This window comes from Electrona antarctica, assembly GCF_951216825.1.
Source record: "Electrona antarctica genome assembly, chromosome: 16".
Taxonomy (NCBI): domain Eukaryota; kingdom Metazoa; phylum Chordata; class Actinopteri; order Myctophiformes; family Myctophidae; genus Electrona; species Electrona antarctica.
Window position 1 is genome coordinate 11432430 of NC_136797.1, and position 20785 is coordinate 11453214.

The 20785-nt window shown below is 41.5% G+C and overlaps 1 protein-coding gene across 2 annotated transcripts; it reads right to left on the reverse strand.

Moving 5' to 3' along the window:
* Positions 1-361: 361 nt before the first annotated feature.
* On the reverse strand, positions 362-20026 carry cercam (cerebral endothelial cell adhesion molecule). 2 transcript variants are annotated; one of them, XM_079525004.1, is made up of 12 exons: positions 19586-20026; positions 17255-17365; positions 16045-16162; positions 15303-15437; positions 13138-13342; positions 12446-12565; positions 11589-11665; positions 10487-10593; positions 8679-8811; positions 7770-7897; positions 5915-6118; positions 362-1864 (listed from the first exon to the last, which is right to left on the reverse strand). In XM_079525004.1, exons 1-12 carry the CDS (start codon positions 19786-19788, stop codon positions 1633-1635), a joined length of 1773 nt encoding a protein of 590 aa, XP_079381130.1. In that variant the 5' UTR covers positions 19789-20026; the 3' UTR covers positions 362-1632. The 2 variants fall into 2 exon arrangements, with proteins under 2 accessions (XP_079381130.1, XP_079381131.1); XM_079525005.1 differs by lacking the exons at positions 17255-17365; positions 19586-20026 and adding an exon at positions 17201-17234.
* Positions 20027-20785: the final 759 nt, after the last annotated feature.

Consider the following 20785-nt stretch of genomic DNA (forward strand, 5'->3'; position numbering starts at 1 on the left):
AGTGGATGGATGGATGGACGGACAGATGGATCAACTTGGCCATCTTTAAGAACCCTGACAAGTGGGGATAAAATAAAAAATAAACAGCATTCTTGGCCCACTGTAACTTTCTTTGGCAGAGAAACCATTGCACATTGATTTCATGTTGTGAGGCTAAACATTTTCAGCCAAAAGACAAATAAATAAGACACAGGCAATAGAATCGAATCGAATACACATACTGTAAATATAGAAAATAAAATATATGAAACCAGTCCAGACGATCAGTAATTATAACACCACTTCATTTCTGGAACCAATGACATCAACCATGTGTATAAACTAATGCAATCTGTCAGGACAGTCCTAGAATGTGTTTTCCCCTTCCAGACATAGGATGGCATTCGACACCAGAAACGATTTAAAACAAAAACTACTGTAATTACCACTTATCTACAATGTACTTTGGTCTCACTGTAGAAAATGCGAGATTTAAACTGGAGTCACTGAAATCTAAAACCCCTCTTAAAAGACATGAAGCTGGCATTGAAATGAACAAACATTCATTCAAGAAGCCAGTTGAAATGTAAACAACATTATTATTATTTATCTATTTGGTCATATCTGTAAACCATTCCTATGGACTATATCATGAGGTCACCATCAATAACAAGTTAAATGTAGGATCAAAAATAAAGAAACTATAAAACTGAAGGTAGTTTGACCAGGACATGTGAACAGTGCAGGCAACAGCGCCTCTCAGTGGTGTACAAAGAAACAAAAAGAGAGAATTCCATATCAAGGCTCTTTCCTTTCTCCTTGTACAAACAGGGTTAATATTACAATCCTGAGCATGCAATCATAAAAAGGCACACACACGGTATGGTATACCACAAACACAAGCTCTCCATCGTACATACCATCATTCAGAATATATCAAAAAAGGGGGAAGAAAAGAATACAGAAGGAGAGAGGCACGTTAGCTTCCAAAAAGGGAGAATTATCCTTTTGATGCATTTCCATTTGCCTCTGATGTGCAAGTTTATCCTGTATAAAGGCCTGTATATGAAATGTGAAAACAAAAAACATCAATTACACACACACACACACACACACACACACACACACACACTCAGTCCTGGTCAGTTGATTGCGTTCTGTTGAAATGGAATGGACCAGCTGATTCTCACCCTGTGGCCCGAGGACGCCCACTGGTGGGCCACAAAGGCTATTGCAAGTGGGCCCCCCAATTAATTGGCAAAACACTACGATTTTAATAATATAACATACCAAAATATGATTTAAAAAAAAGGACATTGCATTTCTTTAAAATGTGTTTTCACTGTGATGAGAATAGAAAGAATAGAATGAGATAAGAATACGTGTGCTGCTGGTACTGTATGTTGGTTCCATTGATCCAAGCCCGGAAAACACAATCGATTGTTTGGATCATTAAAATAAATATGCTCTGAAAATGCATTCGGCCCCATATCTGACCACTGTGTTGTTATAAGTGGTCATGATTCAGAAAAGGTTGGGAACTTGCTATAATAACGGATTCATATGAAATGTGAGGAAATGTGAGGAAACACCTCCTTTTCACAGCAACATTCTTCCCTGACAAATGACTGTTGTGTTCCTCAAGTGTTCACCTTACAGTTCATCCCTGTAGTTATGTGACAGCATCCCCGGGGGAGGGCCCGCTTTGAGGGTCTTGTGGGAACCCCTCCAGTCGGTGCGCACAGAGTCGTCGTCCCACAAAGTCGACGTCTCCGTGTCGCTTACCCACTTGGGATCGCCGGCGTAGTGACAGGGCTGGACCAGCAGGGGCTGCGTGCTGTAGGCCTGCACGTTCCTGTTGGGGAAATGGGACTTGTAGTCCTTACTGCGGAGAGAGAGAGAGAGAGAGAGAGAGAGAGAGAGAGAGAGAGAGAGAGAGAGAGAGAGAGAGAGAGAGAGAGAGAGAGAGAGAGAGAGAGAGAGAGAGAGAGAGAGAGAGAGAGAGAGAGAGAGAGAGAGAGCGCGAGAGAAAAGACAGTTAGATGGGGAGTGATGATCTGATCTATAATAACACATTTAGACCTGAGGACGATTCTACAAAATGTATTCTAAATCCTGACAGTTTTCTGAAAAACACATGTTTCTATGTCAGTCGGACCCTCAAAAATATATGTAATTGGCCGCCGACCCCCATCTGAGAATATGGTGTTCCAGGGACCCCTCCCAGAAGCAAAGATTTGAGTTAAAAAACATTCGATTTGTGCCACATTTTCAAGATCTTTCAGAAATAGCAGATCTATAAGCTTGTAACGCGGCACTCGGTGCCGTGCTATGAGCTTGTAGATCTGCTATTTTTCAATAGCTAAAGTATAACATAATGCTTAAAAACACCAAAAGGGGTTCCTGCCCAGAATAACACTGAAAACACAAGGAGGATTTATTTTCCCCTCTTTTTTTAAAAAGATTTGTTTTTGGCTTTTCTGCCTTTATTGATAGTATCAAGTGGAGATTGACAGGAAAGAGGGAGAGAGAGAGAGAAGGGGAGAGACACGCAGCAAAGGTCGTCATGAGCGGGACTCGAACACGCGACGTGTCAGGGCCAGAGCCTATTATGTGAGATGTGCCTGGACCACCAGGCCAGCAAGTGTCCCCCAAGGAGGATTTCTAAGCTCATGTGGATGATGAGGATGATCACAAATGTTCTCAACCATACATCTCTTAGCAACTAGTCTGTTGAAACCATGTATACTATATATACTACCACATCATTAACATCAACTTGTTTGGATTTTTGAATAAAGATTTTTAAAGCTAAACACAGATGAGTCCTATTATGAGAGGACAAAATTAGAAAGCAGTGTTTTATTATTATGCAATGCTTTATCCTCTTTATATAATGGCTTTTTTTCATTTTTCATGATTATGCCATGTTTAGCAGCTGCCAAAATATATATAAAAATGATAAATATATAAAATACATATGTACAAATAAAGCACTCAAGGTTGTGGAGCAAAGGAAGCAGCGCACGAGATGTTTTGAGATACCAAATTAGTTCTATTGTACAAAGATCAAAGACTCTTTGTACAACATATCATATTCCGCTAACAAGAAGACAATGACTTAAGGCTCATTTATACTTCATTGCTTAAAAGTTATCGCTCAACATTTTCATTAAGTGACATTAATGTTCATGCGACAAAGTAAACCATCTTTAAATGAATAAAGGAGACCCAACACAGTTGTTGGAGCTGGACTCAACCGTGGGATGTTGCAGTCACTATAAAAGCTTTTCACATTGCTCAATGCAAGACTGCAAAAGGCTAACCTAACCTCTGCACCATAGAGTATATAAAAGGATAGAGACTGATCTGGTGCGAAGCTCCGCCCCCTCCGCTATTCATGTCAGTGGAAGTTGCTCAGTGGCGTTTTGAAGCACCCGGAAGGACCGTCTCAAAACGTCTACTTCCGCATTGGACCACCAAATTTTGGTGGTCCAATGCGGAAGTGCAACCGAGCACTCAATGTTAAAGCACAGCTGCACGGGGTTTCCCGCTCATGAATCCACGGGTCCGCCTGTAGTCCCTCCTCTTACCACTAGGGCCCAGTGCTTCAACGTTGGAGTGCCTCACTGGCCCCTTGCTCTGCACACTCTGGGCTAACCTAACCTCTGCACACTCTGCCAAAAACCTAAAGGCTAACCTAACCTCTGCACTCTGCCAAAAACCTAAAGGCTAACCTAACCTCTGTACACTCTGCCAAAAACCTAAAGGCTAACCTAACCTCTGCACACTCTGCCAACAACCTAAAGGCTAACCTAACCTCTGCACTCTGCCAAAAACCTAAAGGCTAACCTAACCTCTGCACACTCTGCCAAAAACCTAAAGGCTAACCTAACCTCTGCACACTCTGCCAACAACCTAAAGGCTAACCTAACCTCTGCACTCTGCCAAAAACCTAAAGGCTAACCTAACCTCTGCACACTCTGCCAAAAACCTAAAGGATAACCTAACCTCTGCACACTCTGCCAAAGAGTTAGAGAGAGCTACATTCGCCGTCCAGCAGTGTTGATTTTATCGCCTAAAACAAAGTAAAAAAATGTTCGTCGACTACCCCTTTCACTGACGAAAACTAAATGGAAACTAAATACGATGACTAAAACTAAGACTACATATATTGACAATTTCGTCAACAAATAAAAACTAGACGAGTGGACAAGAGATCCAGTATAAGTCATTTTACAATTAGTTGCATGCTGAAAATAACCGATCTACAAGCTCACAACGCGTCGCGTACGCATCGCACAGCTATTTTCAGCAAGTGTAAAAACACTATTTCAGCAAGTGTAAAAACACTGTCATTATGGCGGCATCAAGGCCCGCCAAAACACATTTAAAACATATAAAAAAAGAAGAATGTTCTGAATGATGAAAGACCGGCGGTGTTTTTATATGTGGTGTTAAATCAGGTTGTCAAAAGCCCTACATTTTTATAGTCATGGATCAGGGCCCAAAACTCTGACCTCGACTGCATGCAGAGCCTTTTAGAAACCACAGGATTCACATTGGTTCTTTAATCTGCAAGCTCTACAAATAGCCTATCCTAAATCTACAATATTCAAAGGAAAGCTATGTTTTTTTTTTCTTGTTAAAAGGTCTGTTTTTAGCTTCACCCCGTGAACCAGCAGAGCAGAGCTTTTTTGTTTGTAGGCCTCAAGATCAGGTAGATTATAGTTATAGTCACCAATGTACACCGTTTTTAAAATGTACAAATATTTATTTCCAAAACCCCCCATATATTTACATAATAGGTAGTTAAACAACTATAGTCGACTAGTAAACTAGGCAACTAGGCAACTAGTAAAAGTGACTAGAAGTGAATGCCCTAGCATGCGTGCGTGCGTGCGTGCGTGCGTGCGTGCGTGCGTGCGTGCGTGCGTGCGTGCGTGCGTGCGTGCGTGCGCCATAATAGAGCGTCGCAGTCCCGCCCCCTACCATGGCCCAGGAAATGATTCTCCGTTCATTTACCTCATAGACATTTCAGAAAGTATTTATTTAAAGACGTTTACGCCGCGGACAAAGCCAACCGAAGCAACCGAGTCGTGACAAACACAATTTTTTGGGCCGAACAAATAATTAGAAAGAAGAAAAAAACGGCAGGTTACACTTTTTTTGTTGTTTTTCTTCTTTGTAATTATTTGTTTGGTCCAAAATATTGTTTGTGTCCTGAGTTGTCACGACTCGAGTTGGCTTTGTCCGCGGCGTAACCGTCTTTAAATAAATACTTTTTGAAATGTGCTTGTCGTACATGATGGGTAAGAACTCGTCCAATACGTACTTGGGGTGCTTGTCTTACATGATGGGTAAGAACTCGTCCAATACGTACTTGGGGTGCTTGTCGTACATGATGGGTAAGAACTCGTCCAATACGTACTTGGGGTGCTTGTCGTACATGATGGGTAAGAACTCGTCCAATACGTACTTGGGGTGCTTGTCGTACATGATGGGTAAGAACTCGTCCAATACGTACTTGGGGTGCTTGTCGTACATGATGGGTAAGAACTCGTCCAATACGTACTTGGGGTGCTTGTCGTACATGATGGGTAAGAACTCGTCCAATACGTACTTGGGGTGCTTGTCGTACATGATGGGTAAGAACTCGTCCAATACGTACTTGGGGTGCTTGTCGTACATGATGGGTAAGAACTCGTCCAATACGTACTTGGGGTGCTTGTCGTACATGATGGGTAAGAACAATACGTACTTGGGGTGCTTGTCGTACATGATGGGTAAGAACAATACGTACTTGGGGTGCTTGTCGTACATGATGGGTAAGAACAATACGTACTTGGGGTGCTTGTCGTACATGATGGGTAAGAACAATACGTACTTGGGGTGCTTGTCGTACATGATGGGTAAGAACTCGTCCAATACGTACTTGGGGTGCTTGTCGTACATGATGGGTAAGAACTCGTCGACCGGCAGCATCTTGGAGAGCGGCTCGGCGTTGAGAAGCTTCTGGGCTCCCTGCAGAGAGATGGCGTAGGACAGCGTCCAATAGGAGTAGTCGGCCACCACCAGGTTGTGGACGTTCTCCACCTCCTCCTCAGCAGCGGGATTCACCCGTTTCCTCCCGAGGTATCTGGGTGGTGGAGGAGGAGGGGTACAGATAATAACAGATAAGCTTGAAAGGTTGTGGTAACATGTAATCTTTCACACACACCCCAAGAACTGCTTTTAGTTTGTATTCTTACATAGTGAAGAATAATAGACAAACGTTTCCGCTATGCAGCCTTCATCAGTGACCAGTGTTGTTTTTCGGCAGAAAATCTTGATTTTAGTTTTAGTCATAGTCTCTTGAATAGTTTTAATTTAGTTGTAGTCACATTTTAGTCACCTGGGATGTTTTAGTCTAGTTTTAGTCGACTAAATATCATAAGATTTTAGTCGACTAAATCTACAGTTGATTTAGCCGAACAAAATGTATTTTGGCGGGCCTTGATGCCATCGTAATGAGCTTTGTAGCTTGTAGATCGGCTATTTTCAGCATGCAGCTAATTGTAAAATGACTTATACTGGATCTCTTGTCCACTAGTCCCTTCCTAACATTTTAGTCTAGTTTTTGTCAAATTGACAAATTTTAGTCAATTTGTTGACGAAATTGTCAGTATATTTGGTCTTAGTTTTAGTCCTCATGGCTTAGTTTTTATTTAGTTTCCATTTAGTTTTCGTCAGTGGAAAAAGGTAGTCTGAAAAAGGTAGCTGGATAGTCGAAACGTTTGTCTATTATTCACTAATGCAAGAATAGAGAGTATGTGCATACTTAAAGTAAATGGCACATCGAGTGGCAAATCGAGTGGCAAAGCAACAGGCAAAGTGAGTTTAACATTGTTTAATGTTGTTTAATGCAATCAGTTATGACTTTTCTGTGTGGATGTATGGGCTGTCAAGGCCAGAAAGTAGTTTTTTGCCACTCAGTAGGCGTTCTTGCATAACTTCCTGGTTTGATGATGATGTCACGCGCATACCCTCTATAAAAAACTAAAGCAGTTCTTGGTGTGTGCGACCCCATCACCGTTATTTCTATTGCATGATTTGAACAGGCAACGCAGCCATGAGTCAGAGCGCGGTTTTCCACGATTCCTTTTCATAGCATATGGTAAGCATCAGTGCTAAAAAACCCTGTTTTCATTATGTCCAGAAGACGTGGCGCAAACAGTACATGAATGAATACAAACACAATGTGAGCTCACCTTCGAGCCAAATGAATGCTTGCGTGAATGACTGAATATTCTCAGTGAAAACCATTTTGCAGAGGAAATGTCACCAAAATATAACCGACAGAAACATGTCATCTTCCGCTGTAGTCTGAAAACCCACCTCTTCAGACTCCACCATGGCCCGTAGCACTTGCCCTAGCCTAGCCCCTTAGATAGCACATTATGTAGACTTAGATAGTATTTTAAACAGACTTATAGCTTGTTACGTAGACAGCTCTAGAATTGCACTTTATGTAGTCATAGCACTTTATAGTACACATGTATAATATATTATATAGTATAGTATGTATAGTTTACATAGATACTCCACTGTTACGTTCTTAGTTTACGCATGATTCATGATAACTACTTTTTATATATGTGATGTATGCCATGCTTTTGTTATTGCTTAATGTAAATCGCTCTGGATTAAGAGCGTCTAATAAATGCCTAAATTGTAAATTGTAAATTGTTCATTAAGTCAACATTTTTCCAACACAAGCTCTTTTCAAACTATCCGTTTTCACTTCTTACATCATATCCCAGTCCAGTTCCACCTTCTCCACCTCTTCCATTAGTCTAAGGACTCGTCGTTTGAAGTTTGGCTGGAAACGCACGTCGTCTTCGAAAATCAGGGCCTTGTCCAACTGCATGTCCACCATCTTGGGAAGAGAGAATGCAGAGGAAAACCATAAAGGCAATATATTTAATATATTTCATTTAAAGCTTATAGACTGTGTGTGTGGTGTCTGTGTGTGTGACTGTGTGTGTGTGTGTGTGTGTGTGTGTGTGTGTGTGGAAGTGGCATGTACATTTGACCACAGTCTGGAAGAGGCATTTCTTACAAAGGTCCTTAAGTACCAGCGTCTTAAGGATGCTATTATACAGCTTGGCTACAGATGTAAACTACTTTGTTCATATTTGGAAGCCTCGGTAATGTCCATAAATCAGTCGTGAGGGGCCTGCAGATTGCAGGCATGCCCAATAAGCCGAGAGCTGATCAGGCATCGGCAAAATTCTGTTCAGTGTCTGCAATAATTGGCAGACGCCATATATGGAGAAGGCGATGCTTCCTGTACCCGTGATCTGTATCGTGAAGCACTTGTTGTAGTAGCTACTTGTTTAGCTATTGAAAAATAGCAGATCTACAAGCTCGTAGCGCAGTGTAGGTCTGCTATTTTTGAAAAATCGCGAAAATGTGGCGCAAGTCTTTGAATATATATTCTTTCAGAGTGAACGTTTTTAAGTCAATTTGCTTCTGGGGGGGGGGGGGTCCCTGGAACGACATATTTTCAGATTGGGGTCTGCGGCCAAATACAGATAGGTTTTTCTGAAAACTGTCATGATTTAGAAGACATTTGTAGAATGGAGCTCAGGTCTAAATGGGTTAAATGTGAATGCAAATAAAGATGTTAAATGTGTGCGAGTGCCTTTAGTTCTCACCTCCTTCCAGATGAAGTAATGGCTGAGGAAGCAGCCCACCTCTCCTTTGGTGAGGGTTCGTCCAGAGAACGGGTCGTAGTAGCCCGGGAGCAGGTCCACACCTAGTATCTTGATGTCGCTGCTGTTCAGAGCACTGGAACACGCACACACACAAATGTATAAGAACATGCATGCTGGACATGCGCTCACATCAGTGTTGATTTTGGCGGCTAAAACTATGACGAAAACTGTTCGTCGATTACCTTTTTCCACTGACGAAAACTACATGGAAACTAAATGAAAACTAAGCTATGATGACTGGGACGCGTTGTGAAAAAAACTGTCATTACGACAGCATCAAGGCCCGCCAAAACACATTTTAGTCGACTAAATGAACTGCAGATTTAGTCGACTAAAATCTCATGCCATTTAGTCGACTAAAACTAGACTAACACTAAAAACATTCCAGGTGACTAAAATATCACTAAAACTAAATGAAGTTTCATTCCAAAGACTATGACTAAACTAAAATAGACTAAACTAAAATAGAACATTTCTGCGAAAAACAACACTGGCTCACATACAACCTTATAGTATATCTCTGCTGTCGGGAAGAAACCTCCTAACTCCAAAATGTTCATTTTTCAGGAAATTAAGAAAATCTTATATATATTTTTATAACAAAGCAATACTGCCTCATCAAAGTTGGTGTTGTGACTTTATATATTGTCAATGACTTGCATCATGATATGGAGAGAGGTGGTGGAGTTAGCTGCCTTAGCAGACAGTTTGAGGGTTCAATGGAGTTTTTTGTCCAAAGGTTTTGTCCATAGCACAATATTATTATTATTATATTTTAGGGGGCCTACACAAAATATTTGCACCGGGGCCCACTGCCAGGTACTTTCGCCACTGGCATTAGCTAGATAAAGGGCGGCGGTGGCTCAGGGATAGAGTGGCCGGATGGTAACCGCAAGTTTGCCAGTTCGAACCCGGGCTCCCCCAGAGTTAGTGTCAAAGTGTCCTTGAGCAAAACACTGAACCCCTAATTGCTCCTGATGTGCTGGTTGGTGCCTTGCATGGTTTCTGCCGCCATCGGTGTATGAATGTGTGTGTGTGTGTGTGAATGGGTGAATGTAATGCACAATCTGTGTAAAGCGCCTTGGATAAAGGCGCTGTATAAATGCACCATTTACCATTTAAATAATACATTCATTGTGGTTTTTACATAAGACGTGTCTTCATTAGAACCAGGTTGTAACGGGTTACTACCAATTATACAACAGGTCGTTTCGAGGAAGCAATCGGATTGGTTGAAACAGCCTTCTAGCCGTGGTTCAAACGAGCACCACTCCACACCTAATCAAAGACTACATCTGTCATTAACTTTTTTTTTTTTTTTTTCAGCGATTTTCTTAGTTTTAAGGGTCAAGGTCATTACACACTGGCGAATTAGCGACGCGAATTAAAAATTCGACACCGGAGCGAACACCGGAGCGAACAAATAAAGAGCGAAAACGGTCGCATTTTCGCACATTCGCCACTGATGTGGAAGCTTGCATTGACTTCAATTGGTTTTAAAAAAAGGCGAATTATTCGCACGAATAATTCGCGTCGCTAATTCGCCAGTGTGTAATGACCTTAACTGTTGTATAATTGCAATATTATACTCGAGGGTGTGGTTTAACGTCATTAATGCACTTCTGCGTTGCTTTCGGAACTCGCCGACGTTAAACCACCCCCTCTCGTGTAATATTGCTTAATTAGCATTTAGCTGAGGATTTGGGGAATCCCTGGTTCTGTGATTCTTTTTGAAGGTTAGTACTCACTTTCCGTCCACGGCGTCGACCACCTTGACGTCCACCTCCAGCTCATTGAGAGAGAACAGCATCCGCTCTCTACGGTCGTTACGGCGACGCAGGTTGATCAGATATATCTGAGAGGAGAGGAGAGGAGAGGAGAGGAGAGGGGGTACAATGCAGTGTTGATCAGATATATCTGAGAGGAGAGGAGAGAGGGTACAATGCAGGTTGATCAGATATATCTGAGAGGAGAGGAGAGGAGAGAGGGTACAGGTTGATCAGAGGAGAGAGGGCAGGTTGATCAGATATATCTGAGAGGAGAGGAGAGGAGAGAGGGTACAGGTTGATCAGAGGAGAGAGGGCAGGTTGATCAGATATATCTGAGAGGAGAGGAGAGGAGAGAGGGTACAGGTTGATCAGAGGAGAGAGGGCAGGTTGATCAGATATATCTGAGAGGAGAGGAGAGGAGAGAGGGTACAGGTTGATCAGAGGAGAGAGGGCAGGTTGATCAGATATATCTGAGAGGAGAGGAGAGGAGAGGAGAGAGGGTACAGGTTGATCAGAGGAGAGAGGGCAGGTTGATCAGATATATCTGAGAGGAGAGGAGAGGAGAGGAGAGAGGGTACAGGTTGATCAGAGGAGAGAGGGCAGGTTGATCAGATATATCTGAGAGGAGGAGAGGAGAGAGGGTACAGGTTGATCAGAGGAGAGAGGGCAGGTTGATCAGATATATCTGAGAGGAGAGGAGAGGAGAGAGGGTACAGGTTGATCAGAGGAGAGAGGGCAGGTTGATCAGATATATCTGAGAGGAGAGGAGAGGGTACAACGCAGTGTTGATTTCGTCGACTAAAACTAAGACGAAAAATGTTCATCGACTACCTTTTTTCACTGACAAACTAAACGGAAACTAAGACTAAATATATTGACAATTTCGTCAACAAATACAAACTAGACTAAAATGTTAGGAAGGGACTAGTGGACAAGAGATCCAGTAGTCATTTTGCAATTGGTTGCATGCTGAAAATAGCAGATCTACAAGCTTGTAGTTCGGCTATTTTCAGCAAGTGTAAAACCTTGCTGAAAATGTCATTACGATGGAATCAAGGCCCGCAAAATAAAACATTCTTACCTCATCAAAGCCCATTAGATCCCTCTGTTTGGGAAACACATGGACAAAGCGGGACGCTTTCATAGCAGGACCCTCAACTATACAGCAGGTGAAAGAAAAGACAATTAGACTAAAAATAATATACTTAGAATTAAAATACATTCCTGACACAATGTACTATAAGTTTGATTTGCTGAGTCATCGTGTTGATTTTGTCGACTAAAACGAAGACGAAAAATGTCCGTCGACTACCTTTTTCCACTGATGAAAACTGATGAAAACTAAGCTATGATGACTAAAACTAAGACTAAATATATTGACAATTTCGTCAACAAATAAAAACTAGACTAAAATGTTAGGAAGGGACTAGTGGACAAGAGATCCAGTAGAAGTTATTTTACACTTGGTTACATGCTGAAAATAGCCGATCGGCTATTTTCAGCAAGTGTAAAATCAACCATTACGATGGCATCAAGGCCCGCCAAAATACATTTTAGTCGACTAAACCAACCGTAGATTTAGTCGACTTAAATCGTATGACATTTAGTCGACTGAAACTAGACTAACACTAAAACCATTCCAGGTGACTAAAATGTGACTAAGACTAAATGAAAACTATTCAAGAGACCATGGGGAGTATTATGCGTGTCTTAAGTACCAGGTCTTATTACTTAACTTAAGACCTGGAGGCGTGGTCAATGCTGTTTGGCCACTCAGAATAGCCAAATGGCATTGATCACGCCTCCAGGTCTTAAGTTAAGACCTGGTACTTAAGACACGCATAATACTGCCCTATATGACTAAAACTAAAATAGAAATGTGCTGCCAAAAACAACAATGCTATAAAGAAAGAATAAATACAGATTTGTCTTGCTTACTCCTGGACTCCAGATGGACGTGGACAAAGTTTAGACGATCGTCCTCCAAGGTGTGGTGAGGTTTCGCTGGGATGTTCAGGTAGCCATAGCGCACCCTGTTACACAGATACATCTGTACCTCTGAAAAAACAATATACATGGATTCATAAATGACTAATCAATCAAACAAATGGATGAAATTAAATGGAATGAGACACAGGTGGTGCCACTGTCGGCCAAATCCTGAATCCTACAGAAATGCATTAATTAACCCATTTAGGGTTAACGTCGAAATTTAAAAAAACTTCTTCAAAATCCTGACAGTTTTCTGAAAAACCTGGATATCAGTGGTTCTCAAACTACTCCATGTCAAGGACCCCAAAAATGATATGTAATTGGCCGCCGACCCCCATCTGAAAATATGTTGTTAAAAACGTACGTTTGAAAGAATATATGTTCAAAGATTTGCGCCACATTTTCACGATTTTTCAAAAATAGCAGACCTACAAGCTCGTAGCGCGGCACTCGGTGCCGCGCTACGAGCTTGTAGATCTGCTATTTTTCAATAGCTAAAGTATAACAGAATGCTTAAAAACACCAAAAGGGGTTCCCGCCACAAAATGGGATAAGCGTGTGCGTGCATCCATAGCTGTATGTATGTCTCCGTCTCCAAAACAAGCAGCGTGATTTAAAAAAAAAACGTGGCATTATACCTTCGGCTCGACAAGAGAAAGCAAACACTATGATGTCATCGTAAGGCCAGGAATAGTCTGGATGAGGAGGGAAGAAGGCCAGGTTCTGCATCCCCGTCTTCCTGAGGTCCAGCAGGAAGGCAGAATGGACCATTGGAACTGGAAAGCAGCCTAGTCTGTGACGGTGGCGGGTGGGGAAATACTCCGCCGTTCGACGATAGTAGCCCTGAGTGGGTGAACGTGAACGCGACATCAGTTTGTTTTAGTCATAGGGCAGTATTATGCGTGTCTTAAGTACCAGGTCGTATTACTTAACTTAAGACCTGGAGGCGTGATCAATGCCATTTGGCTATTCTGAGTGGCCAAACAGCATTGACCACGCCTCCAGGTCTTAAATTTTCAGCATTCAAACCAAGTGTAAAATGACTTATATATACTTTTTATTTGTTGTCAATATATTTATTGACAATTTATAGTCGTCATAGCTTAGTTTTAATTTAGTTTTCGTCAGTGAAAAAAAGGTAGTCGACGGACGTTTTTCGTCATAGTATTAGTCGACGAAATCAACACTGGTCAGGGCATAAGCACATAGTAAAATCCAGGGTGTACACGTAGAAGATCTATGGTTTTATTGTGATATACATTAGGTAGAGGCTTAAAGGACCACTTCACCACTTTTCAACCTATCTTCATATAATAGGTCCTCACTAATAATCATGAAAAAAAATGGCGCACATTTTTTCTACTCAGTCTGTGTCCCATAGGAGGGCTGTGGGCAGTTCAGAAACCGTCTTCCAGTGACATCATCGATGGGGAATACAAGCTAATAGAAACTGCAGGCTTTCTAGTCCTGAAAAGTTGCAATGCGAAAATGGTAGCCATCGTTCTCACGATAATGAAAATCTAAACATTTTTGTAAAAAAGAATCTGCCTAATGATGATGTCACTGGAAGACGGTTTCTAAACTGCCCACAGCCCTCCTATGAGACACAGACTGAGTAGAAAAAAATCGGGCCATTTTTTCATGATTATTAGTGAGGACCTATTATATGAAGTTAGGTTGAAAAGTGGTGAAGTGGTCCTTTAATAGAATGATTGTAATTACTTTGGGGTTTCTTGCCTCCTCCTGGCACTTTTCCTTTTTTTATATGTTGTGTATGTGTACTGTGTTTTGTATTGATTTTACAATGTGTGCTAAATAAATAAATCAAATATGGTGCAAGGTGGCACATAAGCTCATGGAGCAAGTGCATTCAGAGCATGTTCAACTCCCAATTTTGCCAGTTAAGACAGCTCATAATCTGGACACAAAGTAAGGCGCAAGGCACAACAGGGGTTTATATATAGACAACAAGGAATGAGGCACTGGAGCTTCACGGACTAGGAAATGCCTTTTGTTTTATTTGTAAGGTGCTATGATCAGGACTAACGTTTCGATGCCAGGAGCATCATCAGAGTCCAGACACAAACAGAGGCTAGACAGCTTTTTGAAGGCTGCCAGCAGCTTCATTGGTATCCTGATTCCTGACCTGAAAATGTATTTTCTTTACAAAGAGAGCTGGAGAGACCACCCGTTACTGAACACTCTATAGCAGTGATTTCTATGCAGTGTTGTTTTTGGTAGCAAATTTTGATTTTAGTTTTAGTCATCGTCTCTTGAATAGTTTTCACTTAGTTTTAGTCACATTTTAGTCACCTGGAATGTGTTAGTCTAGTTTTAGTGGACTAAATGTCATGAGATTTTAGTCGACTAAATCTACAGTTGATTTAGTGGACTAAAATGTATTTTGGCGGGCCTTGATGCCGTCGTAATGACTGATTTTACACTATTTTCATTTTTTTACACTGAAAATAGCCGATCTACAAGCTCACAACATGGAAACAAGTGTAAAATGAGTAATGACTTACTGGATCTCTTGTCCACTAGTCCCCCCCTAACATTTTAGTCTAGTTTTTAATTTGTTGACGAAATTGTCAATATATTTAGTCTTAGTTTCAGTCATCGTAGCTTAGTTTTCATTTAGTTTTCATCTGTGAAACATATTTTGTCATAGTTTTAGTCGACAAAAACAACACTGTTTCTATGGGAATATAGAGCTAGTAGTACTCAAGGCTGATTTTAACAAAAACAATATCACTTAATACGCAACAACACCTTTTACGTGTGAGGTATAAGCAATCATTACCTGAGGAGTTATTCCACACCAGTAATTGGAGTAAGCTCCCTGGGAGTCCAACATTGGCGCAATGACCGACTTGTTTTCTGCAATCATCAGGTTCAAAGTGTCTGGGTTGGTGAGGATGTTGTCTGTGTCTGCATACTGCGGGGGGGACAAAGAAACCCAGTGAAACAGAGGAGGTGGAGAGAGTTTATAGTCAAGTGTCATGTCCTGAGTCACATTTACTGCATGCAGTATATCTGTGGAAGGGGCTTTTCTTGAAACGTGCTCTTAGTTTAAAACCCATTTAGACCTGAGGCCGATTCTAAAAAATAAAGTCTTCTAAATAAACAGTTTTCTGAAAAACCTGTGTTTCTATGTCAGTGGTTCTCCCCATCTTATTCATGTCAAGGAACCCCAGAATTATCTGTATTTGGCCTGCGGACCCCCCCCCCCCCCCCCATCTGAAAATATTTGGTTCCAGCCAGGGACCCCCCCCCCCCCCGGAAGCAAAGATATGAGGTAAACACTTTCGCTCTGAAAGAATATTATATTCAAACATTTGCGGCACATTTTCACGATTTTTCAAAAAATAGCAAGATCTACAAGATAGATCTTGCTATTTTTCAATAGCTAAAGTATAACATAATGCTTAAAAGAAAAAGCAAAGAAAGCTAGCGGATTTCATGACTCAGAACGCACATACAGCAAGCACATGTATACCATGCAATCTGAATGTCATTGATGATCAGATGTTGCAAAAACATACCAGAATGTAGTCAGCCCAGCGTTTTCTGGCAAAGTTGAGCGCTGCCTGTTTCAGCTTCATCACATACTCATATCTGCTGTTCGGCCAGTGTTTGGGACCCTGTTCTCCTGTGTATGACCTTGTAAAGACACAGATTTGTACTACTTATTTTTTTTTAAATAATACCAATAAAATAAAATAAATGTGGTCTCCAATCCTTTTACCAACCCTCCCTAACTATTAGGAGCTGTTAAGTGCTAGAAATTCAGCACTTAAAGGGACACTTCACCCTTTTTGCAAAAGAATATAGGTTAATGACGTTTAGAAGATTTAGAACACTTTCCTGGGGGTCTTTATGTGTGTAATATGTGGTTTTAGATATTTTAGATTTTAGCAGAGAGCCCAGTGTCTCTGATGTCATCGACACTGGGCTCACTTCCTTCCTGGACTACAATTCCCATAATGCTTTGGTGCACTGCTCCTCCTTGTGGATAGGGGGAGGGCTGTCTTACTGAGAGATGTAGGACTATCTAAAGAGGACGAGAAGCTCTCGTCATGTTGCTCCATAGAAGGAAAGAAACATGCGCAGTTGAGACCAGGAAGTTGTACATGCACAAATGTACCGTACGGTCTTCGCTTCTCGTCCTCTTTAGATAGTCCTTGATGTAGTCCAGGAAGTAAGTGAGCCCCCAGTGTCCATGACATCATGGACACTGAGCTCACTGCTAAACTCTAAAATATCTAAAACCACATATTATACACATAAAGACCCCCAGGAAAGTGTTCTACGTCTTCTAAACATCATTAACATATATTTCAAAAAGGGTGAAGTTTCCCTTTAAGCAGCAGCATTAAGTAGTCTCTTAAAACGGATTGAGTTTAGCAGCTTCAAACGGAAAGAAAGAAAGAAAGAAAGAAAGAAATCTTTATTTGAAGCAGTCAATCTTTTGTTAATTTATCTATATAAGTAACATTTTTGTATGATCTACAACTGTAAAATCCAGGTCCAGACGTGTTTCTTTCTATTTTAAACATGTAAATAAAATACTGAAAGTGTGTTTTGTAGCAATTTGTAGTAATCTTTGAAATATTAGGCCTTTAAAAGTCAAATGTTCAGAAAATCAGCCAAACCAATATTTCGATTGGGCTCTACACACACAAGAATATTTACACTTAAGTGGGCTGGTCCATGGGTCTCCACTCAACATAATGGTAGAATCTTTACACTTACGTGGGCTGGTCCATGGGTCTCCACTCAACATAATGGTAGAATTTCTGCATGACAGTCAGCCACTCTCTCAGTATAGCGGTGGTGTTATCAACATTGTGATCTGTGGCAGCCCTGAGTGACAAGTGGGAAGAACATTGTTCTTAAGGACATGTTGTATATTTGTTGCTGTCGGGAGGAAACCTCCCAACTCCATTTTTGAGATTTTTGAACTATTGAACACCCTTTACGTCTGTGTGTTGTTTCGAAAATATTGAACCAATGTAAAGTAGTAAAAAGTGTGTTGGACAAAACCTCTTAACTCCATTGGACCCTCAAAATGTCTGCTAAAGCAACTAACTCCACCACCTCTCCCACCTCTCATGGAAGTAATTGACAATATATAAAGTTACAACACCAACTTTGATGAGGCTGTATTGCTTTGATTTAAAAATAAGGTTTTCTTAATTTCCTGAAAATTTTATATTTTTCATTTCCTGAAAAATGAACATTTTGGAGTTATGAGGTTATGAGGTTTCCTCCCGACAGCAGTATATATATATATATATATATATATATATATATATATACATACACACACACACACAATTAATTCTTGGTCTGCATATAACAGAGAAGAAAGTGGACGATAAAGCACATATGAAAGTCTGTCAATAATGTTAATATGATGTGACACCAGGCATTCATCTGAATCTGAACAAGGCCCCGGGTGGAATTCTGTTTTAATTGTTGCAACATGTGTGTTTGTACACGGGTGAGCAAATTCACTGTAAAGTACAGTACATGATTCTCAGTGCTCACTAGAGCATGGGTTCCCAAGGTGGGGTCCAGGGGTGGTCCCCTACCTAGGCGTCCTTGAGGGGAGTTCCAGGGGGTCCCCAGCTAAATGATAGTTTGTAACCAAATGGACCCTTATGGGTCTGTAACTCAAGAGTGTCTCAGAGTTAAATTAACATACATTTTTACAATATAAATCAGGGTCCCAAAGATAGAAATGCCTTCAAAATGGGGGTCCGTAGCCCTTGAAATGAAAATGGTTGACAATCAACTGCTAGAGCCGTAAACAGCTTCTCTGATGGGGGTCCTTGGCATATATTTTCAAGTGGGGGTCCGCATGCTAATTAGTGTCAATTTGGGGGTCCTTGACATGAAAAAGTTTGGGAACCACTGAACTTTTTCATGTCAAGGACCCCCAAATTGCCACTAATTAGCCCACAGACCCCCATTTGAAAATATATGCCATCTCTGGGACCCCCAAATTCATATTGTAAATTCAATGTTATTTTAACTCTGAGAGCGTACGTACACTCTCAGAGTTACAGACCCATAAGGGTCCATTTGGTTCCAAACTATCATTTAGCATGGGGACCCCCTGGAACTCCCTCAAGGACCCCTGGGGGGTCCCCGGACCCCACTTTGGGAAACATTGCACTAGAGGAGCTGTTCTATAGAGTGATGTGGCAAACAGGGCATCATATTATCATTAATAATCGCTAATAATTTCACAAACCCATGACCTTGCACAGTATAGTCATATACCGTCCATCACTTATACAAAATATACAAAATACCATTTAATGGTATTTCTACCTCTGGGACCTCAATTTATATTGTAAATTAAATCAATGTTAATTTAACTCTGAGACTATAATTTAATGGAACTTTGAGTTACAGGCCCATAAGGGTCCATTTGGTTCCTAACTTTAGCTGGGGACCCCCTGGAACTCACTCAAGGGCCCCTTGGGGTCCCCGGACCGCACTTTGGGAACCACTGGCCTACAGTATTGCCAAACTGTACATTGATTGAGTTATAAATTTGACAGCTCCCTCCAATCCATTACTAAACGGGACAGCAAGTTGCACTTAGGTTTATGGTATTAAATCAGTGTTTATAAAAGCATCACTCACCATGAGTGATGAGATCATGAGTCGTGAATCATGATCTTTTTTTTTTAAGTTTAGTACGGAATCATGTACTGAATCAACGCATTTTAAAAAGTCTTGTTATTTATTTTAAAGTAGGCAATCTGTGGGTGTGGGATCTGGATGGTAGTATAGCAGCCTACTGCTTTAGCTCAAGGCTATAAAGTGAAGTAAAGTAACCTGAGATTACATGCAGACTCTAATCCAAGAGAGGCTTGGACGCCAAGGCATCAGAGGAGGTGGGGGTACGGGACCGCTGCATTCTAGAATCTAAAATATCTGAAATGCGATTGGCCTTTTTGAATAGAAGTCTCCAAATAAATAAAAAAAGGAGAACCCCAAACAAACAAACAAACAATAGACAATGCAATTATGCAACAAAGTCGGAGATCGAGTGACCTCACCACCCACCACACAGTGATGCGATCTTTGGGGTAGTTGAGTCTCTCCAAAGCCCCGAGGTAGTACGGCAGGGAGTGCGCCGTGTTCCTCGCTATGACGGCGATCACGACCGTGGGCGGCTGCATCTTCGACTCCTCTGGGTAGTTCTCCTCCGAAAAGTAGCACTCTGTTGTTCCCAGACAAGCCCCCAAAACTAGAAACCAAAGTAACATGGTGGACGTTTTCTTTGCGATCTGTACCAGTCAGATCACGTCGACACAAGACAAGTCCCGGGACGGGTCCGCGTCAGCACTCCAAGAAAAAGGAGGTCATTCCCCACTTTTCTCTCAGCCCCCCTTATGTTTAGTTACGGGTATGTTTGCCAAGTTACAACCTAAAACCTCCTCTCCTCTCGTCACCCGCCAGCTAGGCTTTCCTTTCTGCGCACGCTTTCTTTCAGGCTACCTCAGAGCCATAGAGTTAAAGACAACTCCGTTCACTTCATGGGAATGGGGACAACAAATAGGGACAAGTCCTGGACAGAAATGCATTGGCCCCAGGCAACAACCCAGCTTAAATCCCTTTATTTTAGATTGTTTTGTAGTAATAGTACAACATAAACATTACAGAGACTTTAGTTGTCACTGTACAATACTTTAAAACATTTGTCATGTTGCACACATGCCTAAAAAGTGCTCTTATTTGCGCCGCCCCCGTTGAAAACAATGTAGGCTATTTCCAACTCCAGCTCGTCTCAGTTCAGGCTGCATGAATGAACAGCGCTCGGTTTCTGGACCCCTCAATGTCGTAACTCTTCTATTAGATGGCTCTGGGCTACTTAAGTCCCATAGCCCGGAAGGACCATCTCGCGCTGTGATTGGCCAGTTGGTTGTTCGAGGAGACAGACAGACAACACTTTGATTTTACACCGTCACTGTGGGGGTCACTCACAGAGCCAACTAACTAATACAACTGTGTCCAGAAGAGACTAGGTTAGTTATCAATGGGTTAAGGGCAGGCCAAGGTTAATTTCTAGTTGATTGTTAAACGGGTTTGTATAAACTGTCCAGCTAGTGGTTTCCTGAATCCTCCATGCCTGTCTACCCAATCACAGCGGGACCGAATATCCTTGCTGGCTGCTGTGGGTTACTGGGGTTACTGGGGTTACATTTCCAAATTCCTATGCCAAATCTCGACGTGTGCCTAACAGTAGGTCTGAGAGCTTTTTTT